The sequence below is a fragment of the Cuculus canorus genome, chromosome 2, assembly GCF_017976375.1.
Source record: "Cuculus canorus isolate bCucCan1 chromosome 2, bCucCan1.pri, whole genome shotgun sequence".
Lineage (NCBI taxonomy): Eukaryota > Metazoa > Chordata > Aves > Cuculiformes > Cuculidae > Cuculus > Cuculus canorus.
The window spans coordinates 128,708,456-128,732,527 of record NC_071402.1 but is presented as its reverse complement, the minus strand read 5'-3'; the positions used below and the strand labels follow the sequence as shown (position 1 = coordinate 128,732,527).

At 38.6% G+C, this 24,072-nt stretch overlaps 1 protein-coding gene across 15 annotated transcripts in view; it reads left to right on the top strand.

Annotated features, from left to right (window-relative positions):
• The window catches only part of HDAC9 (histone deacetylase 9), a 458,974-nt gene extending 437,770 nt beyond the window's left edge, over nt 1-21,204 (top strand). For all 15 annotated transcript variants that reach the window (XM_054058870.1, XM_054058867.1, XM_054058866.1 and 12 more), the window contains 3 exons: nt 4-88; nt 5,164-5,317; nt 14,755-21,204. In XM_054058870.1, coding sequence (XP_053914845.1) covers nt 4-88; nt 5,164-5,317; nt 14,755-14,794 — 279 coding nt within the window. In that variant the 3' untranslated portion in view covers nt 14,795-21,204. The remainder of the gene's footprint in view (nt 1-3; nt 89-5,163; nt 5,318-14,754) is intronic.
• Nucleotides 21,205-24,072: the final 2,868 nt, after the last annotated feature.

The window sequence follows — 24,072 nt, the reverse complement described above, 5'->3', positions numbered from 1 at the left end:
CAGCTGGAGCCTCTCCCGGAAGATATTGTGCACCAAATCCCCAATATGAATGCAATAGCTTCTTTAAAAAAGACCACTGAAATTCAAAGTATGTTTCTCAGTTTGGGTTGGTGGGTTTGGGGTATTTTTTATTATTAATTATTGTCATAGACATTAAACTATTGTTTTAGAGAAAAGAGTTGGCAACTCTTTTATGTATAAAGCAACATTCTTATAAACTGCTTGTCGTGTGTGTGTGTGTGCTTCTATTCTTGTTTCTTTGACATCTCACAGGTTCTGCTATGTACTTCACTCAGAAAAAAAATAACTCGTTGAAATTATTAAGAGCTTTTGAATACCTGTATATTCCCAAATCTTTCTATTCCAGACAATCTTGGATGAAATAGATGTTTGTCAGTGAGGGGCAGGAACAGACAGGTAAATTAGAGCTCTATCAAATATTTTCTTCAAATTCTGTTTGTGCAGCTCTTTTACTTGCTTTGAGATGCATAGGAGCTTGAGATAAAGTTTTAAAGCTCAAAATGGGCGTTGATCCATGGAACAATTCTTTTATTCTGTTTCTGATGCAGAAGGTACTTGATAGCTTCACTTGTGTGTCCTGATCCCATCCCCTTACTACCGAGATTCTTTAGAGCATTTATCTGTTCTTGCTGAAATATTTTCTCTTTGCCATCAGTTGCCTTAATCCAACTGAGCAAACTTCCCTTATATTCTCTAATCTTCTCCTCTTTGCCATTTTACTAAGGCAGTGGGAGCTTCCTGAGTTCTGCTGTTTGCTGGCTCCCTAACAATAACAAATGGATAACAAATGTTTTGCTTCACGTTAGATGAATCTCAAATAATTGGGATTCAGCTGTGTGAAATAAATGCAGTTTTTAAAAGGGACGCCATGCATGATCTATTGATCTAATTATCAATCTAATTTTAGTTGTAAAGTGACAAAATTTATTGTAGGGATATAATTCATCCTTCATATCCAGTAGTCACCCAGATATGCAAATGCTCTAAGTAAATCAGCAGTAAGTAATAAATTCTATTAAGTAAATTTTGTTGTGTCCTAGGGTAGCTCATGACTTAGCACCTTCCTTGAAACTCCCTGTTAATGCTCTGGAAGGAATCAGCAGTTTAAGGAAATTCAAGTACTCTACCAGATATAGAGCAGATTTGAAAATTAGGATAAGGACAGAAAGCTGCACACAGGCCACAGACGTGAAGAAAGAATGGGCACTTCTGTTTGAAATAAGACAAGTATTTAATGAAAGTAGATCTGAAACAAAATAAAAGGTAAATAGAGGAAAAAAAACTAATTCATACTGGCTCCAGAAAGACAGTGTCTTACTAGAAATACACACAAGACGTGACAGTTCAGAAAGAAGGAATGGATTTAGGAAAAATATATAGTGTGTGTCTATAGTTCAGGGCTCTGCAGATGGCTTAACTTTGTTTATTCAAAACAAGATTAGGTTTGAGCTGAACTGGTACAGCCATGACAGTCCAGTGGGATATTCTGAGACCTTAAGGTAGGCTGCTCAAGGTTTGGAGTTATTTATACACAATATTCTGTCTTTTCTTGCAGCTGTTACATGAAGAGTTGTGCATACGTAATCTTTTTCTGGAGAGAGATTAAGTATTTGAAAGGAATATGCTTGGGTGACAGAAAGGAACAATGAGGAAGTTCAGTGCAGCTTTATGGAGGGTATATATTCAGATGGAATTAAGAGAAGCAAGTACGTGTTGGATGTTATAGGGAGGTATGCAGGCTGAAAAGCATTAGGCTGTAGAGTTGCACCTCATGAAATAGTGAGAAAATTTCATTTGTTTGAATGATTGCTTGCATGTATATCAGGTCTATATTTCTGTGATCCAGCTTTCATACTGAATATTAACAATATTTTAGACAAAAAAGTCCTGCCTCTGTGTTTGTTGCAAAAAAAAGTTTAAAGATACAATATTTAATTAGACAATGAGAGGAAACAACTTTTTTTCTTACTAGAACGGAACTTGTATAAATGGGGGTTTTTTGTTACAGTGATCTAAAGCTCTTTTGGAAATGTAATGCATTTGGAAGCAGTAGTTCCCACAACCATATAATATGCGATTTCTAAACAATCCTGTTCACTAGCTTGAATACCACCCCAAAACTGGTTTGTTTTTTTTTTCAAGCAAGCTGTGGTATGGCATTTCCAAATCTATCTGTGAAAGCCAATTAGAAATGCCTGTAACAGTGGTAGAAATATTCACTGTTATTATTTCCTGGTAATAATCAGTGCTCCCACATATCTTTGAGGGAGACTTAAGCACTTTCATGCTGAAAGCTGAAGTGTACCTAGAAGACTGATTTGGTTTCACTGTTTGTTCTTGCAAGCCATCATTGCTCTTCAAGTTTTGTGTGAATGAAACCAGAAATATGCTTCATTCTTTCCCATTGAGCTCCACCAAGTTCTTCTCAATGAGTATAACAGGACCGGTAGAATTTCACATTCCAGTATAGCACAGTAGAAATGGCATTTTTCGGAGATGTGAGCAGTTTGTGGCAGACGCTTTTCGAGCTCATTTAATTGTCAATCCAGAGGATACCTCGGGTTTCTAACAAAGCTCCTTTGCAGCTGCAGGCTGTGATTGCCTCACCATTCCACAAGACACTGCCTGCAAATATTTTGGTTGGGAACACGTGTAAGCCCTACATGTTTTTGTGCACAACATATAAATGTTCTGTACAAAAAGAAGCTTACAAAGCTGTTCTGCTTACCGCAGGTGTTTGTAAGGTACAGTTTTCTAATTTTAAAGAAAAATCTACCATTTCTTGTTCACAAGCATCAGAAAGTGCACTTTGTGTGAGGTACCACCTGTTACCTGGATGGTATTCCTAATTGAGACTGCTTTAAAATTTCTTCCCACAAACACCCTGCCATGAACTCCCCTTCTCCAACATGCTCCACTGCAGCTTAGCTCCTGCCACCTGCTTCCTGGCCTGATTCTGCTCTCCCTCTTTATCACTGAAGCCTTTCTTAGAATACAATTCCCAATGCAAGGAAACAAGGAAAATCACAATTTGCTTGTTTCCATTTAACTGGACACAGAGAGCTGACAAATATGCCTGCTTTGGCCCTGAGTTTTAGCATTATACAAAAGTCAGGATTCAGAGGGCAGCTGGTGTGTGAGCCTGTGTGTGAATGAACTAATGCAATGTAGCAATTCTCACTGATGCTGTTTTATTGTTGCTGCAGGAGAGCAACACAGTGGTAGCTGGGTACTAATATTTTATTTTATGAATAAGAGCCCTTGAAAACTCCAGCAGTGAACATGGGTTCATTTCTTTTATAGGCAAAAGGGGGTATTATTCCCATGCCAACAGATTTGATTTTCTTGCACATCTGTTTCTGCAACAAAAACCCCACCCACTCTGCAAACATTTAGCTCATAAATTATAGGGTTTGAATTGGGTATATATTGCAAAGACTGACTTTTGCACATGCGATCTGTGAGAACACTGTGGAATGTTCATATAACTTTTTTGTTTGTTTTTAGTGTATTTTTTAATGAACAGAAAGTATGGTCTCTGAGCACAGTAATAATAGAGAATATTTTTGTCTTGTTTTGATAAAATTTGCTAGGCTCCAATCATTGAGCCTACTGTTATGTACATAACTTTTTAGCTGTGTCTTTCATGCTTTTGGAGCAAAGCCAGCCTCCTAACACTTAATCTCAACTTTGTAGGATACTTAATACACTTTACGTTTTATCCCCAGAAGGTCCCTGTTATTTAAAGATTCTGCTAACTACTCAAACGTGTACACTATTAGAGTTCAAAGAAACACGCTGGCCATGCTCTATGGTTGTTCTTACAGATTGAATTGGGCTTTCATCTTGCAATGATGTTTTTGAATAGAGACATTTTCAGGCTTTATTGGCAGCTGCTTTCTCACTGGAGGGAAAAGTTCATCTTTTGAAAAGCCTGAAACTGTGTTGAGAGCTGTGTTACCAAAGAGGGAGTTTTCGACAGCCTTTGCGCAGCACAGGCAGTGTCACTGCTGGCCTGGCCTCCCAGCTGTCAAAGCCTACAGCTACCCTCCACATAAGCACACCGACCCAGCACACTGCCCAGCTGCTAAAATCCTCCTTTTAGCCCTTGGAAAAGTCCCCTACTTGATCCCCTCTCTTTCACAGCTGTTGAAACCCTCTGTCTAATTCTCAGATAAGTACCCTGACCCAACCTCTGCAGCAGCTGCTGGAAGCTTCTTGCTAAACATTGAATAAGCTCTGGTGCAGAGCTCCCAGCATTCCCAAAGCTCCTAATGTCCAGGTGTCATCCACCTGGCAATCAGGACCAGTAAATGCATATGTAAGTTCCCAATTGTTCACCTGGGTTCCGCTAATCAACCTCTGTTTCTTAATGGCATTGCAGTGGCAAACCAACTCATACGTTGAGGATGTCAGCCAACATTACTGTTTGAGCTGCTTGAGAAGCTTCTTATCATCTTTTCTGTTGCAAGAAGAAAGCTGAGAATACTCATGCTTTTAATCTACTGCTGTGTTTTTACACAGCAAACCAGAAACCTCTATTCCTTATGATACCTGGCAACCTTCCATCAACAGCCAGTTCGTATAAGAGAGTTTTAAATAAATTATTGTTCTAGTATACGCCCTGAGGTTGGAGGAGAAAGAACATCCAGGACTAACAAACCTGATTGTTCTGGCAAATTCACTTAAATCTTAGCTGGCATTTTTGAACTTTTTTCTTTTCAAGACAGTGCTGTGTGAGCACTTTGTACAACAATGTTCATTCTTCTAGTCCTGTTTGCTATATATGCATCAATTGTCTGCCATATCAGAGCTTCTAGGTATTAACCCTGCCCTGAACTCCCTTCACCTTGAGTAGATAAAGCCAATAGCTTGTCTGACAGTATGAGTTCATTAGTCTGTGTGTTACTCCTCCAGTTTATTACCTTCTGGGGAAGGGTGTGACACAGCTTTTGGAATGAAAGTACTTTCCAACTTGGCATTCTTAGGTTCAGAAATATACCTCTTCACTGCAGTCTGAAATTTCAACTGTACTTCTTACACCGCAGCGATTTCAAATTATAATCACCCAGCGTTGAACTAAGTGCTTGTACCACCATGCTAGCTAAAATTCCCATAAATTATTATGTGTGTTTTCCTTAGGCAAGTACTGGAAGTCAGTGGAGCCATATTCTGTGCCAGTGGATTGTGCTCTGGCTGAGTCTCAGAAACAAGAGAGGGAGGAGACAGAAACGGTGTCTGCTATGGCCTCTCTTTCAGTGGATGTTGAGCAGTGTATCCTTCAGGAAGGCAGCAGGTAAGCATATGCAATTATTGCCAAGAACAAGGCTTTCACACCAGTCAAGTGAGACGAAGACAGACAGACTAAGAGTTGCTTCAAAATTATCTGCTAATTGAGGTAACTGGAATTCTTCAACTCTCAATTTGAGTTCTCTCACTTGGCCACTGGAAGCCGAGGTATTTTATGCTAGTAGGTATTTTGTTGACACATGTAATTCTTTAATAAAAGTCATCATTAGTACAAGAACCTTGTTTTCTCCCCCTGTCTAATGCTCTTTACTACATAAGAAGTGCAATATCCATATGAGGAAAAGTAGACATAATCAAGTGTAATCAACTACATTCTTCTCATTGTAAGCTACTCAACCTGTTTCAGTTTTAATTTTCTAGGAAGGTATTTAACACAAGGTCAGATAAATATAATAAGGATGGACTTAAACCATTATTAAACGATATTAGACAGGCATTAGAAGTTACTCCCCTGGAAGCAATGGAACAGTGCCAGTATAAAACTTAAAGCAATCCTGACCAGGATCAGGGCCAACTTTTTCCGTGTACCAAGCTGAAGGTATACCAGTAAAGAATGAGGATGCTGAGGTTTCCAGCTTGCCAGCTGCTTTTTACATTAATGAAGATTGCTTTCAACTTCACAAATGGAGAAAATGGTACAGTGACTGTTGCTAGATTTTTGCCAATTAGAGATGAAAAAAAAAAAATGATAGCTACTGAATAATGTGTCACCTACAAAGCAGCATTTCTTCAGAGTCATGGGGAGTCAAAAACGCCACTGCAGAAGTACTGGAAGTTTCCCATTTACTTGTGTTAAGGACAAATTTTCTTGCCCTTCTCCAGCAGAGGAAGACCCAAAATGCAGTGGAACCATTCAGTTTCCATCACACAGAGAAACAACGCGGGGGAGGAGGAAAGGAGAAAAAAAGCCTTATAAGGAGACTCATCAGCTCCCTGCGGGCTGTGGAGCAGAGCTATGGAACAACAGGGGAGACAGGAGTGAGCTGTGGATAGGCAGAGCAGTGGTGGGAGCGGAGCCAGAAGGATCCATGGCTCCTGTGTTGTGACAGCTATTTGTTTGGTTTGGTTCTTGCCTCCCACATTGGCTCGTTTAATCGGAACTGAACTGATAGGCATCCAAGGGAATAGTGCAGTGATAAAAGCTATGGATTAGTTTGGGAGTGAACATCTCTCACAACAGTGGGAGCGCTCATCTGCCGATGACTTAACAGACATGACTCAAAGGGACGCACATTGAGCAGAGCTAGCTAGTAAAGTTTGCACTGTTTACATAATTTACTTTCTGATTGTAATTATATTTTAATATGCTATAGCTATTGTTGTGTTAGTATTATTCCAATCAAATCCATAAAAGCTTAGGGAAGAATCCATGATGAACAGGGGACATTTTAGATTTGTGAGAGTGTTAATCAGTGCTCAGCTAAGGAATAATGTAAGGTTTGTCATATGAATTTGTGACAGTTATGAGACATTTCTGACAGGCAGGGATGGAAAGGTGTCTGCTCATGTGTGCATAGCTCTGAAATACAAAGAATTTTAGTTGAAATGTTGGAACTAGAAGAGTCGAACAAAGCAAAGCTTTAAATTATCTGAAAAAGAGTGTGGTTAATTTTGTGTATTTTTATATTGTTCCGAATAACCAAGAATTTTATTTGTTATGAGCCTCCACTCACTTAAAAATACAGCCATTGAGAGAAACTGCTGATCCTACATGATTTGAACAAAATAACCCTTTGACTAATACTGCACTTAATTATTGTATTTATTACTTACCTACTGATAGCCTATGACAGTTTCCACCCATTCTGAAAACAGAATCTCAGGGCGGAACAGGGGAAATAGAAAAAAAAGGATGTGCTGAAATGTACACAAGTGGAATTCATGTGGCTGCCAGATTCATTACACTTCATCAGTTCTTGACTCTTACAGAGATGAATCCATCATGATGAATTGTTCTGTGGAAAAATGGCTTCGTTTGAAATATCTTCTGTGGTGCTGCAGAGATTTTTCAGCAGCACAAAAAAAATCTATGCACACATGTGTTCCCAAGTCTGTTTCCACATTTGTAGCCCACAAAGAAGTCACCCAAAGCCAGACTGCCATCAGAGAGCAACAGGGCAACATAAGTGCTGTCCCACTGGGACAAAATTGATAGTTAGGTTTTCTGACGCTTTGGGACATCATTCTCTTTGTTTTCTTCCTGCTGAATGTATGAAGGAATATGGAATAAAAAAATGGACAACATGAAGGTTTTATTTTAAGGGTACTCTGAGCTGTGGGGAGACCTGAGAGGACCTGACTGCCCTTTGAGCATGAATGAAAGTCCAGCGCAGGATCATAAATCCAGGGACTGATTCGACATTGCATACTCTGGTTTCATGCCAATATAATTCCATTCATTTCAGGAAAACATGCCTTTCATTTGATAGGCACATACTAGCACAAATAGCAGTAATGTAGCCCAACTTTGCTTTTTCGCATTTGTTTTGTTTGTTGTAATTAAAGACTGAGCATGCAATGCTCCTACTCCAGCACCTTTCTTTATGCCTTGATACACAAACACGGCACATGATCCTAGATAGTGGCTAGCTGTACCCCATGATGGCAAACGATAGGGCTGCAGGGATGCTAGTGTATATCTGGGCTCTCAAGCCCTTTTGATAATGCCACTGTAGATTCCTCCCCCCCTTTCTAGATGGGGAATATCTTCTGAAGAACTGCTGCAAGCCTTTGCATTGCATCTTTGTTTTGGAAAGTTGATTGTGACAAGTAGGGTGGGATCAGAGCAGAAAGCACAGTGGTTGACAGGGCAGCCTAAACGATTCCGTCATCATGCCAGGAGCAGATTTTCTTTCTCTTAGTTCCCACCACGGTTAGCCAGCCTGATAATTCTGGCCCGCATCTCTAACCCTGTTTCACTGAATTGATGGTAAAGATACTGTTGACTTCAGCTCTGGATGGTCAGACCTCCAGATAAAGAGAGGCAGGAAGAGTCTCTTTGCAGGAAACTCTTGCCAGTTATGTTGGAGAATATATTGGTGTTTGGAGTGAGATGACTCACTTTAAACTCAGATTTTGGGTAAAGCAGCTCTTTTCCTGGCCAGCTCATATCTGACTCATTTACCACTGATGAATAAAGAATAAAATGCTCCTGGCTAAGACCCATCTTAAGTATTTATCTTTCTTTCTTCTCTCTTTCTTTCTTTTCTTCAAGTGACAGTGTCGATTATTTGTTTATTTGATTTTTCTCTGGCAAGCTAAATGAAGAAAACTGTGAAAAGCTGCTATGCTTTTGGTGTTTTATTTTACCAAAACACAGCTCTGCATTTTAAGATCCAATTGAAACTTGATTATAGACTTCAGATGAGAACAGATATAGAAAAAAGGGTTTGTGGATAAGAAAGAAAAATAGGCATGATGCTAACACAGTTTAAATTCAGATACAATTAAAGGAACAGGCATGCCCTCTAAAATGTTTTTAACTACCATAACATTTGTGTGTCTATAATTACTTATTCACTATGTGATATGCAAATTTAGATGATCAGAATTTTGCTTTGGCCAGACACTCGTTTCTGAAATCTTGCTGTGAAAATATTTAGAACAATGCTGTTCCTGATACATTAAAACCCCTGGTTGTTTCTTCTTAAAAGGGAAAAACAAGACTGTGGAGGGAACTCTTGTAGTTACTATTTTTGAAGCAAACAGTAAATCTTAAGAATGACATTTATCAGAATTTGACTTTATGGCCATCATTCAGCTGAGCATAGGTTTTACTCAAATGGAAATGAAAACAAAATGTAATTTTTAGATATTACTCTCAGTGTTTCAGAACTACCAGTTGCAGTTTCAGTCACATTGCATTGTTGTGTGCATTGTGCTACATACCAGAGTGACTGTTTGGATCATGGGGTACATTTAGCTATTATCTAGGTCACTTGCTGTGTTTGTGTATCAAGTCATAAAGCTTCGCTTAGCATTTCACCACCTAGGTATCCACCTCAGCTGGGCTGAGTGGCCTGCACCTACCTGGCCGTACCCCACAGGATCTGCCATCGTGGCCAGGATTAGGAGCTGAAGACTGACTTCCCCATGTCAGGCTGTAGCCTTTTCTTGCCCACCTTCCTCTTGTCTCCATGTTAGGTATGTAAGGAAGAGAATCAAGAACAGAGGAGTTTGACAGTAAGCCTTGCCCTGGTGACTGCATGGATCTCAACAGCTCTATCTGATCCATCCTCTGTGAAAACACAGGCGAAAATTTTTCTAAGCTCTTTTTTAACCAACTTACACAGTTTGATACTTTGAGCCCTGTGAATTCACAGCCTCATCAGCCACTACACTTTTTTTTCTTCACTCTAAACTTACTAACTGATAAATTCACTGGGCACTCCCTCATTCTTGTATTGTGAGAAATAAAACCAGCCCTTTTCTTACTCATAGTCTCTGCCCCATTTCTGGTTTTAAAGGCTTCACCTGCCTCAAGACTTTGTATTTTTCTTGGTGTGAAAACAATTTATCTTTGATCACTGTTGTCACTCTCTATGCCTTTTCTAGTTTTCTTTGAGGTGGAGTAAGAACTGCATGCAGGACTCCAGGTGTCGGGTACACTGTGGATTTACACAGTATCTGAGTGTTGGGGACTGTTTCTTAATTCTGTTGCTCTCTGCTCTTCTGCCACTAACCCCAAACTCTGTCATAACCGTCACTGTATATAAACAGTAAAACTGTCTGTCCCTTTGTTTTGTGTATTGTGTATTATTTTGTGTTTCATTTCTTTATTTTCTACTGAGAAATGGCATTATGAGTTTTAGAAATTACATCGTCAACAAGCATTATCCACTAAATAAACTGATAGCCTGCCAAGTATTTTTGAGATGCTATGGAGAATCCCTCCATCGTAAAGATTCACCAATATTATGCCTGTTTCCTACTTTTGATGGATTGCTCATCTACATGAGGGTCTTCACTCATAACCTAGGTTCCTCAAAGCATTTGAATAAAATTGTTGGAAGACTTTTTTTTCCACAGGGATATAATTTGATCCCTCCTTCTTAATTTCCTTCAGAAACTCCCGATAAATTTGTAAGGCTTGCTTTCTCCCTAAGTGTGAAGATATATCTCTTACACAAATTACTGTTACCTAACTGCCTACTGATTCTATCACCTGTTATAGCTGCTATCAATTTCCCATAGAGGTTTACTGTGTCTCTTGAAGTTCCCCAAAGGAGAATTACATTTCTTACCTTCTCTACCTCTCATGTAGATGCTGATTTAAGCAGCAGAGTATGCTCAGTAATTATGCATCGTAATTACATTTCTCTAGAACTCTACTGCTTAAATCAGCAACCACACCAGCAGTAGTGGTAAAAGGCAATGTTTAATGTGTCAGTTTGTTCTAGTGCTGATTCAGTTTAAGATAGTTCATCTGCAAATAATAAAATCTCCCCAACACTTCTCAAGTGAACACAGATATAAATAGTTCATTTTGCTTTTGTGGTTTACCTTCATTGATGCTCCTCTTATGCTTTGATCATTTCTTCTGATGTATTTTGAAAGATCATTTATTATTAGGTTTTATGCCTTTAACATGTTGCCCTTCAAACTCTCTTTTGTCCTGCCTCATTAAGGGTTTAAATTTAACTTGCCAGAGTTTATACTTTACCTAATTTACTTTATTTGGACGTTACTTCCTCTTCTGAGACTATATGTGTAAGTACTTTATTCTGCTCTTAAACTATGATGGCTTTTACTTTTACTTCCTCTTTCTTTGATCCATGCAAAGCCCATTTTTACTAGGATATACATTTACTTAGGATCTCTTATATGATGTCTTCAGACACTCTCCAAATCATCTCCATGGTATAGAAACGTACCTCTTTTCCCCCAGCTCTCTGCTACTAGAGGATTACTTTTAAATTACAATGATCTTTCCTGAGACAGCTGAGTTAAATTAAGAACAGATTACTGCGTAAAACAGTCATACCATGCCAGAAAATCTATCTTTTGTTCTGTAGTTTCTGTGACTTGGAAACATACCTTGAGTTTTTATTTTTATGTGTGTGACCATGAGGAATCTCTGTAATTCTAATTTGAAAAGTAAGATAAGAGAAACGTTTGCTTTTTTGGGGTGATGTAAAGCATTTGTCTATATTCCTAAATATTAACTTTTTTTTAAGTGTAGATATTAACTATTTTAAATAACATTCTCATAAATAATATGGTTGCCACTTAGTCTCAACTGCCATGGAGCAATACTTAAAATGTCACACGTTTTGCCAGATTTTATCTATATGATAGGATTTTTGCCTCATTTATTTATTTTGTTTTAAAGTTTGAATAGAATCATTTTGTTTAGTGATAATTGCAAAGAGACTGTGAAATATACATAGAAAGATCTATAGGTAAGCACTCTTTCCAGCCCACCAAAGTAAACAGACGTTATACAAGACGGCTCTGCTCCTAGGAATTTGAAGTTTAAATAAGCCATAGCGAAGCCTTAATAAAAAAGTCACAGTTGTGGTTCTACAATAATTATACTCCTAATTGGTGTCTTTCTGGATCTGCTGACTGCATGTAATCGGTCCAGATCTGTCCCAATCTCACAGCTGCATCTCTGAGGAATCAGTTAGAGCATACAGGATGGGATGGGGTTTTTTTGCCTGTTTTATGTTTTTATGCCAGCTTCTTGTCAGCTACAGGAAGACTGACTGAGCTAACATAACTAACAGTGACAAAACTGAAGTAACATAAATTTAGCCTGTCAGACTCTGCCCCTTCGATTTTAGCAGAATAGGTATATTGTAATTCGCCTCCTAGTCTTAGGAGACTCTGGTATTTTTATCTCCATAGTAAGGGCCCTAAAGCTTTACTGGCTCTCGCACAAAATTCTGGCCTCAGCTGTTATCCCATAAAAATAAATGTTGTTAATGATAAGCCATTGGATAGATCCAGCGACTTCTCTGACACCAATAAAATGAAGTTAAAGCATGAGAATAATTCTTCAGAAGGAGACTGGAGAAGCCCGTGAGCAACCACACTGCGAGACCACAGTTGGATTCTCTGGGACACCCTATCCTGCACTGCATTTCCAAAAAGGCCTCTGCATCTTGCACTTGCATGTAAACATCTTTATCGGTGCTTGAGCTCTGGCTGATGCAGAATACTGGCATAGTGTTGGAATATGTCAGAATATATTAGGATATAGTACTCAAGGTCAGTCCTGGAACTCAGAAGCACCCTCATCAGGGAAAAATTGCCCAGGACTAAAACTCTGAATAAGATAAACTCTCAGGCGTTATGTTCCACAGTATTATGCACTTCCACAGCTCCTTATAAATACCCCAAGCTCCCCCTTTCACTTGCAGAGTGGTTGCATAACACCACTCCTTCAGGCTCCATCTATCTCCAGCTGAAATTGATTGACAACTATTTCTGCTCATTCACCTACGTCCAGCAGAACCTAAAAGCTGAACTGATATCTGCCTCCAAATTACTGTCTTCCCAGATAACCCCATAAGATCCTGGATACTTAACAAGGACTAATTGCACTTTTGCATTATGCTAAAGGACTTGCAGGTCTTGTAAATGTGACTGGGAGAAAGTGGAAGCATGCAGTCAGCACAATAGCAACATACAACGTCAGTATGAATTCTTCACATAGCGCATGATCCTTTATCAAACCTGAGGACCTCAGCAGTGGGCTGGTTTCCATCCCACTCTGGCTGCCATTGTGCAGCCTCTGCTGCAAGCCAGAACAAAGCAAGGAGGGGAAAAAAAGAGGAGACTGTGACAATCTCAGTCATTTTTCAAAAGAGGTCTTGCTAAACACTTTTATGCATCTCTTGATAAACTCTCCAGGCTTCTATTGCATGTCAAAGAGAAGCAATGCTCTGCTGCATCTGTATCTGGACAGGGAAGAACTCTCATCCCAGCACTGCCCTGTCCAAAGTGGCTCCTACTGCATCTTTCCCTGAAATCCTGCTTCAACTCACCTCTCAGAAATGAGGGAGCTGCAGTGGTTACAGTACTCAGGAAACATTCTCCACCGTGTGGTGAGGAAAAAAAGAATTGAGGTTTATAGATTAGTGATCTTTTAGGGTGAAAAAAACCCTTGGAAATTGATTAGTCTCAAAAACATCTTGTTTTTCATCTATCACTCACCTGACATTTTTCAACATACTAGCTGTGATCATTTGAAATCTAAAGGAATAACCGGTATAAAATCATTTAAAGACATACTGCTGAATTTTTCATTGGGAAAGACTTCAATAAACTCCACATCCATTGAAAATTCTCTGGCTTCCTTGCTGAATAAACTACCAAATCCCATGCAAGCTCCCAGTAATTATTTTATTTTTTTTCACATGGGTTCTCATGAGTTTGTACTTTCTGAGAGATGTTTTACTGAAGCTTCTTATTATACTGGTTTAATAGATTTAACTGTGAATGTCTCATTTACTAATTTTCATTTGCTTTTTCTCTCCTCACATTTCAAAATTGCTTGAAGTTAGTATTTTCAAGGAGATCTTAAGCTCGTTTGTCACATGGTATTCTGCCAGAGTGAGTTGAAAAATCATTTATGTCCAAATTCTTATGTCCTTCAACAGTGAGGTCTCACCATGATCTCAAATTTATAATTACCAGCAAAATCCTCAGATGGGTTATCTTGTTAGATACAAGGAATTATGACACTTTATGCCAGCTCAGCATATGTCTCCATTATTTTCTTATTGGCTATTTTAAAGAACTCTTCTTGCTTAAACTGAATAGTTCCCAAAGGTTTTCAAATAAATAAAATGTGAAATCAAATGTAAAAATGTGAAATAAAAGATACACGTACAATCTACATTGACCTTATTAAAAGATACCTTCTCTGTGATAGTAATCTGCGGATTGAGTTCAGAATTTGTTCTCAGAAGTTGTGTGCAGGCAGGCAGGCAATGCATTTGTGAAAGCACTGAATCAAAAACAGAGGTTTGAAGAAGAGCCCCAGAAGAAACACCGCTAACTGCTTGACTACTAGTGAACTATTCTACTTTAATGGTATGGGCCCACTTAAAAAAATAAATGCACATATTTTCAGCTGCAAAAGCATGTAAAATAAAAGTATCTCCACTATTTTTTTTCATGAAATTATTTGACTCTGTTGACACAAAGCATGTACATTTCTGGACAAAAAGTTATAAAATATTCTGACATATTTTAATATAAACAGGAACATTTTCAGTGATTGCTTGGATCTAAAATGTTTTTCCACTTGACATTTGTTTATACTTCCTACAAAAGAAACTCTATTTATGGATAAATGAAAAACACAAATAAACATCAGAGAGAGCTGAAAAATCAGCTTTGATTATGCATGAAAATCTACAATGTCATTGTGTACTCTCGTGCCATATTCTGATTGCCTGTTTATTTTTACAGAGCTGCTGTCGAGCCCATGGAAGAAGAGCCAGCCTTGTGAAGTGCCAAGTCCTCCCTGATATTTCCTGTGGGTGACATCATTGTGTATCCCCCCAAAGCACCCTCAGACATGTCTTGTCTGCTGCTTGGGTGGCACAGATCAGATGGAACGTAAACACTGGGCACAGAACTCTGAATAGCAGCTTCACTTGTTCTTTGGATGGACTTGAAAGGGCCCTAATGATTCCTTGAATGTAACCGCTCACAATTCTAGGGTTACAGTAAAACGGGCTTGGGAGAAAGAGCCTAGAGCATGCTTTTTATTCGCTGTTTGACCCTCTCACCAACATAAGTTGTGAAATAGAGAATTACAAAATTCTACATGATAGATTGTAGATACAGGAATTGCAACAGCCAGCAAAATACTCGGTAAACTCCATGAATCACTTTCTGACAATTCTTACTGGGTAATTTTTTTCATACTGTGTTAAATTGTTAATAGAATTTGTTTTCTTTGCTCTGTGTAGTGAAAAAGAAAAAAAAAACCTTATTTTTCATGCCATTTTTTACACCCCTGCAATGAGTTCACAGCTGAATAAGTGAGAGGTGTGTAAATTGCAGTGAAGGATTTTAGCTAAAGAGAAAGCACTTCTTATTGTACTATGAATCCCATGAAATACTGTGCTTTGTGGTGTTTTATTTTCTTTTCCTTTTTCCTTGCCATTCCTCTTTCCCCATTTTGTGTAATCTTTTCTATCATAAAAAAATATTCACAAATATTTTAAAAAAGCGATCTGCTTTTTAAAAAAAGTGCTGTACACTCCTTAGTTGACAGTAGCACTCACCAGATGTGCAGCAGAGATCAAGTAATCTCTGAAAAATGGATGGGTTTTCAAATGTGTTTCCAGTTTGTTCTGAAATGTTTCTGCGTTCTGACTCTAAGAGCAGTGATATTCAGTAACTACGTGCAGCTCATTTGAAGCTCAGGTGTTTCTGTGGAGGTTGTGTTGGGGGTATTTTTTACAAGTTGTCATATGAAAATGAACTGATTCTTTGTGTAGTCCTGCACCAAAAGAACTGATGTTGCTTAAGAAGCTTCAAAGGATTTAGACTTTATTTTAGATCCCTGAAGTGCAGCAAGATCTCCCTGCAATGTGACTTTGGCTGTTTAATTCCGTGTTTGAGAACTTAACATAGAGTTGTGCCTTTAGCTGATAATGAATGCTTAAACTGTTACACGTGTTGCCTTACCGTCAGAAAAAGAGTTAGGGCATGAATGTATTCAAATAAGCAAAACTCTGCTACAGCAACTTTTATTTTTTTTTTACAACTTTCTCACCTAATGAACCCTGGGAGATACCTTAAAGTATTCAACTTGCAATATTTCATAGCTCACTCAGCTTTTAAAAGCGAGTGATGTTCATTTTTACATATTTTCCAAATTCGAAAGATATATTAAAGCCATAAGTGAAGACTGTCATGCTTTTTACCCTAAAATCTGAAAGGAACCTTAATTAAAACAAGATTTTGGGGAAGGCTATGATATGAAAGATATGGAACAATATGGTTTCAGTTATAGGCAGACTCAAACCTGTAAATCAAAGATGAAAGATTTCACTCAAATAGAATTATATAATTCTCTTTTGTTAGGCAGTCAGACTATATCTTTCATGCATTTGGGTTTGTTTATGATTAGCATTTTAATTTTAAAGACTTTTATTACTTATACAAGAGCTCTCTGCTACAAGTTAGAAATCTGAGGCATGCTTTGAAAAGGGAAATCTAAAAGAGGAATGTCATTCCCTATAATGTGAAGTAAATTTTTATTCTGAAAGGCTTACTGCAAAATGCGTGTATGCCCCTAAGAAAGAGAAATAAAATTCTACTCCCTATTTACATGCCAAAATCATACTTATTTTAGTAATGCAAAGAGTGCCAGCAGGCTAGATTCACTCCTGGTGTAAGCCACCTTGCCTGACTTTGAGCTGTTCTGGAGGGGTTGTTCACATGGCTAAAGCAATCAGACGTTCGTCCTGTATTTTCAGCAGACTTTTGATGACAATCTTGCTTCCCATTTATTATAATTTTCTTGAGGTCATCAGAGAAGTTTCCCTTTAAGGAAACTTAGGAACACAGCTGATGAGTTGGGTAATTTGTAGAGTTTTTTACATTTTAAAATAAGGGCTGCAAAACTTTAATTGAGTACATAGTAAGATCATTTTGAAACTAACCCCACAAATCAAAAATCTGCTTGTGTCCTTAGCTTGCATGAAACTGAATATGAATTGCAGTCTGAAATGTGAATTACAAACTTTACCAATTATAGTCTATGTTCTGCGGTGGAAATCAGCTAAAGCTGTCCTTTGTAGCTGGAAATGCTTTTAAAATGCCAAGATAATTTGAATTAAACCACATTATAAGCTCACACTTATGCATCTGCACAGACATACTCTCAGGCAGACATCTAGACATGCTATTGGTTAGGTTAGGATCATTTGGATAAGCAAATGTGCAAATAAACTGCACACAGATTGTGTCCAGAACTCTGTTCTCACTGAAGTCAACAGCAAAATCCTCTTTGATTTCAATGGGAGATGGATCAGCTCTGCCTTTTTTTTGTTTAGGTCCAGTACACCATTACTTTCTGATTATGTCATTACAAGGCACTGTACAGCCCTCTGGGAAATGATTGAGGCTTATGGTGAATATCAACACTTCCTTCAAAGCAGACCTGGGCTTTCTGAGAGGGCAGTTTCACTTGCTGCTGTTTTCTTCTCTCAGTATTTTTTATTACCATCAATAGCTCCCCATGGATTACAGTTAAAATATCTCCCAGCAATTTTAGACATACTTCCAGGGAAATATTCACACAGACACTCTTAAAAATGCCCAATTTTAGCCGGATTCGACAACAAATTCCAGGAATTTTAGAAAGATGCAGGAATTGCATGTTTCTCTGTTTCTAATGTTCAAATGTAGAGGTTTAGGAGGTGTTTTTGATGAGACGTCACAGTCTCATGTCTCCCATGGCCCTCAGCTTAGACGAGGGAGATTGACGCCTCTGAAAATTAAGCCCCAGATATTTCAAGCTGGCTGCCAAAATATCTACATCTGAGCTTAGATTACTTCTAAAAATGAACTGAAGTGGATAAATGAGATGGGGTAAACGGTAGTTCCTGTGAGTGATTCCATGAAGAAAGCAAAGCTGGTGAGGTGGCAGAGAGCCCATAGAGCCAGGCTGACCCTCTGGCTGGAGCTGATGGCACAGAGCCTGCAGGAAGGCAGAAGGACATCCCACAGCACCAGCACGCCGGGCTGCCATTGCTGCCGTTAGCAGCAAATCCTTGCCTCACAGGGAAAGTGTGCAGGAATTCATATTCTGCCTCTGAATCAGCTTCACTAAGCCACCAACCTCCAGAAAAAGAGATGTCTGAGCAGCAAGTACCGCTAACATGCTTGCTCCAGTCCATATTCTTCCTTAGTATTATGGACTGAATATTAAGCTCAGTGGGGCTTTTCTTGTATTCTTGTATTCTTGTATTTTTCTTGTATTCTTAGGTCATTAAATGTTTTCCTTGTATTCTTCGGTCCTTAAATTCGTAGTAGAAACTGAAAACTAAGAAGTTATATGACTCAGAATATCAATAAAAGAATTATTTTTATCTAGCTTAATGCTTTTATCTGGGCCAGAATGGAAACAATGATGAACAGTAAATCAAAACTGCTAAAATCTGAGAGTGTAGTGCATTTCATTTATGAACTCTGTGTGCAGGAATTCTCTGTGTGCTCATTTGGCTTTAATATAATCTGCAGCAATGAAGTGCTTCATTATATGATCCTTTTTCAGGCAAAATTCCTAGCAAGTAGTCGAAGTTCATGGGAATTTTGCCAGTGTAAAGACGACAGAATTTGTCCCTTTTTAAATTATGTACCTTCCTAGTTTTACTTTCAGTGAAAATGGAGTAACTAATTCCGGGCAAGTGAATCTGAGGAAAATAAAATCATTAAGCTATCTTAAATAAACCTCATAAAAGAAAAAGAAAATATAAATAGCTGTCATGTAGATAAAGATGACTGTTTCTTTACTTTGCAAAAAAAGTCAACAACGTGCAGCCAGCTGAAAGAAAGTAGCAAAGCAAATCCCTCTGTAGAATATGTGGTATTTGAATTGGTGTCTTATCTAAGTGCAGCCTCCCTAAAAAGCTGAGAGTCATAACCGGAGAGGAAATATTAGAAAGGTTTTTCTGCAGCCAACACCAGAGGTCCTGTAGAGAACAAGAATGTAGAGACTGACTAATTTGTGTAGACAGACAGCAGGACACTTTCGGGGCAATGTGTCTGGGATGAAGAATTAGAGGGAACTTTTCCAAAGGCACTAGTGGCTCTGAGGCAGCTAACTCCTATTAGCTTGCAGGGGCAAGGAGGTGTCCAGTGAGCATTTATTCTTTGGAAAATGCCCCCTCCATCCCACGAGCATACCACACGCATGCAGTCATGAACCTCACTGTACAGTTTTTTTGACCCAAGCAACAGCAGCCAGGTGTGCTGCCCTGACGCGTATGCTGTGCATTTCCGAAGAAGATATCAGCCCCCAGCTGACACTTTATAACATGACTGATTGGGGAGGGTTTTGTCATATATATTTTTTTTTCCAATAGTAGCCTTCCAGAATTGTAGCAGTGTGCAGTTGTTTTATTTTTAAAGGTCACGGTAGAACTTTGTGAGCCATTGTACTTTTGGGGTTTTTTTACAGAGTCCATATGGAAATATGTACATGGGGGAAACCTGGTGAGAAAGAATTTCTCTTAAATCAAGCTTCTGCTACCTGCTTTTCATCCTGTATTAGAGGAGTTTGGGTTCTTAACTATCTTTTAAGCTTTTACATTGTCATGTCACTCGCTTTGGCTTTTTTTACATATAATTGAATTCACCCTTGTAGCATATAGGTAAACACCAAAAAAAAAGGATGTCTTTTCTGACAGATGCCCCTGCCCTTGCTGTGGGAATGAAAATAGCTTATCTTTGTCACTTCTAGCAGCAATTAAATCCTTCTGTTCTGTGACAGACCCAAACTGGAGTGGTATTTTATAAGTATGATTTAGTTGGCTGTCTGCTGATTGTTAAAAAAAGAAATTGTGAAACTCACATTCCTCTCTGACCTCAAAAGGGACCCATTTTGATTTTAACAATGTAATATTTTCACTTGATCCAAAAGGTTTTTGTCCCATGACATCTTGTTACTAGCTCAGTTTTATTCTCTAGCAAATAACACACCACAGAGAGCGAAGACCAAAAAGCACATTCTTGCAACCATTAATTATGTCTCTTCTGCACAATCCTTCCTCCTGCTCTAGTGCCATGCTCTGTCATTCAGCATATTAGAATAGTTTATAGCAAAATATAAATTGTTCTGCACCGTCAAAGGTACTGGTGTACAGATGTTAATTGGCACGCTGTGAGTTAGCCTGTGATTTACAAGGAAGATGGTCTAAAGGCAAGTGACGCATGAAACCAGTAGCACTGATACTGTGCTGAGACCTCCACATATGATGCCCTTGCCTATGGTACTCCTGCATGGCCAGAGGCACATTTGCAATAGTGGAGCCATGGGATGCTCTAATTCAAAGACCACTGAAATCCTTTCTCTGACAGGCTTTGGGTAAGATCTGAGAGGCAGCAAGAGAAGAAACCTTAACTTTGTGCTCAGCCACACACAAACTGCAAAAAGTACAGATACAGATGTGAACATGGCCGCACATCTCTGTGTCAGATATGAAGTGCCAGTTCTGCTTCTAGAAAAGTCTCTCTGAAAGAGCATGGACATCAGTGGATATATTCTATTGACTTCAGTGGGCTTCAGGAGGGTGTATATGTCATATGTCATGAGAACAGGTTCTAACTCACGTCTCTTGCTGCTTAGTTTACTGCTGTTTTAAATTTCTTGACTGGTTTAATATTCCAAGTTAGGATGCAGTAGGAAAGCATAAAGCAATACCTGGTGAAGTCATAATTAAAGCTTTCAAAGCAAACTTATTGCTGTGGGTTTTTAAAACACTGATTTTTTTGGTCTAGATATGCACAGCTGAAACTACTTTTTTTTCTTGAGAAATTGATGTTGCTATCTGTTTCTATGATAAAAAACAGTCCTTTTGCTCTGAGCACTAAAAGTTTATCTGTAATTTGTGTTTCCAGGAGGATCAGATTCTGAGGGATAAAGCATCAGTGGGCAAATTTTATGAAGGTCAATATTAATATTTCCATAATAGTGAAAGGAACCTGTGGATTATTGTCATTATTCCTGATACATTTTTGTATCTGAAAGCATCCAATGAGTAATGTTAAGTAATATTGTGCTCCAAAACTTTGTTGATTATAGATATACGAGCGTTGGATTGACGTGAAATAGTCTTAAACCAAGTTGTTAAAATCTCTTTTGTTTTGTGTTTTGTATAATTCTTTGGCTATAGTCTTGTCCTAGTGTGAATAAAAGCTATTTGAAATAAGCTTGTTCGATACTCTGAGCCTTTTTTTGGCCTGGTTATTTTTTTAATCTGCACTAAAAAGAAGTGGAGCTTTGAACATGCCACCCTGGTCGGATCATAGGAATCTGACTGTTAAAATATAAAGGGCAGGGTATGATGAAGCTGGAGTGCATAAAAAAGGAACCACAAATGTTAATGTAAAAGTAATGTTACATAGCAGGGTAAAACCCACATAAAGCAAAGTGTTGCAGAGCTCCAGCTTTAACACCAAGATCATATTCTATAGTTCCTTTGGCTCATTGTCCTGAGGCGTTGCAGAACATATAATTCTCCTCCCAGGGAAACAATTTAAATAGTACATGTGCTGTTTTGAAAGCTGTAAGGACCCTACTTTGTGGGAGGTGGGGAATATACAGCAAGCTGCAGCAACACTCTGGACCACAGTACCACACCAGCATTACTGTTGTAAAACTCAGAGTTGTTATGCTGATATAATAGACCTGTTTTGAGAAAGGTGCTCTGCAAAAGCAGTGGAATGAGGAAGGACTGCGTTTGCTCGGAGCACAATTGGTCACTTGCACATCGTCAAAAGCAGGTCTAGGGTTTAGGCCTCTGAGATTGCTCTTATGTGTGGAGCTTCATGCACCTAAATTTGAAAGCTGAGCCAGCAGAAGGGTAGCTGGGAAGTACAGGCACTTGATTTGTGAACAAATCCCTACCTCCTGGCACCTATCCAGAAGTGGATTAAAACCAAAATGAAGCAAAACAGCACCCTATAATTTTAGCTTTATTTCATTCCTCAGAATGACACATCTTTCTCCTTTCTGGGGAAAAGGACCCCAGCCCCAGAAACCCATAGCTCCATTCCAATCAATAAAATACTCTTTGAAAATTTGGATGTGTAACATGTAATTTCCTTGGCATATTTCAAAGAAGTTCCATGCCCAGAGGACTTTAATCTACCCAGTCTATCTATCTGCTTCTCTGCTTTGCCTGTTTCCTGTGATTCCATTGTGACAAATTGCAGAGCTCTGTGATAAATTGCATTCATCATGTCTTTCTGGCTGCCTCACCTGCATTTCATACATTAAACCCTCTCTCCTGGGAATAATTCTAACATTCCAGCCTTGTGAGTGGTTCCAGCTAGACACCATTGCAGTTTTAAAATCAACCTGCCACAAAAATGACCCTGCCCTTGAGAAGTGGAGTGGGTTTTTGGAAACCTTCAGGCTAACAAGGCTTCTAGGAATCTCCTGTAGGTGGGTGGGAGTGAATTCTCCCAGATTCCTTCTCTCGTGCTTTTTCACTGCTTTCCCTGGAGATTCTCCTTCCCAGGAAAAATCTTTCTTTCCACCGGCAGCTTTGAGAGGAGTAGCAAGATCTGGATGGCTCCTCATCAGAAAGGGCAAATAGTGAATAAAAGCCGAATGAGTATGTGTTGAGCCATTTCCCTTCTTGATTACTGACGCTTTTTCCTGCCAAATGAAAGGAAGATGATGGTTTTATATTCATTATGGTTTCAACATACCATTGAGATCCTTCATTCTCTTTTATTTTTTTAGCAGAGAAGGGCTTCATGCTTCCCTTCGCTATCACAGTGGCCCAGGTACATGACCATTCTTACAGGCCTCCTGGAGACTTGGAAAGTAGTTTCAGGATTCTTGTTACATTTGTTTCTGGGGTTGCCTAAAAAAGGGAGCAGGTTCAGTGAAAACCCAAAAAGAATTTCTGTACTTTACTAGGACTTGAGTAAAGGTATGGATTTAGGATTCTGTGGAAACTTTAGCTTATTTACTACTCTTAGCTTGTGTGTTGCTTCAAGGTAAACATCTCTGTCCTCATATCACTGAAAAATACCCATCCTGTTGTGACAGTCATATATGTCTTCATAGATTATCGATTACTAAAGAGATCATTGCTAGTAAGATCCCAAGTTACCCCTTTTGTGGTATATTTTATGTACAAGCAACACCATTGTACATCATCCAGATCAGTATAGCATTTGAATCCATTGCTCTTTAACTGTCTGATCTAATTAAATATTAGTCTGTGCTAAAGTTATTAAGTGTCATCAAAACCAAACATCTATCGATCAATCAAGGTAGAAGTATGCATTGCAATTTTTGTTTTCCCAAATCAGTACAGTTTCACTTTCCATATTCTCAGCACCCGATCTTAGCCATGAGAGAGTCGCAGCCTAACTACATTCATTTCTGCTAGACTCTACACAGTAACAAATGGTATGAGCATAACTGGGGTCATTAGTAGTAATTACTCCTCAACTTCTCTTGTATTTCATTATCTAAATTCTGCTCTCCAATTTTGGCTATGTCAGGCAACACAACTAGTAAAAGTCTGACATTTTTCTCAGTATTTTAGATAATCTAGTCTTGAGAACCTTATTGGAACATCTCTAGTTAATCTACTATAAAGTCTATAATTAATCTAGTCTTGTTATAACTAATTTGGCCTACGAGCAGGAATAAATTAGATGATTCCCCGTTCTAGTAACCAAATGCAGAAAAATAACAACTGATTCTTAGGAAACCAAACCAAAATTAATTCTACAATTGATTTCTCTCATTCTCAGTCACCTCTCCTCTTCCTTTCAAAATCATCTTACATAAATATGTATGATGTTAACCAAAATACAGGTGTGTGTTGTCTGACACTGGATCTGATGTGTAGCAGTTCTGTTCTGCCATCTCAGTCAGAAGAAACTAGTTCCAGCTCCTTCTGAGCCTCTGCCTGCAGCTGGAATTTGGGTTCATACTGCAAGTTGAGTACATAGTTTAGGAACAGCTGCAACAACATCTGTAAACAGTGAAAGGAACAGAAAAACTCTGAAAATTACTAT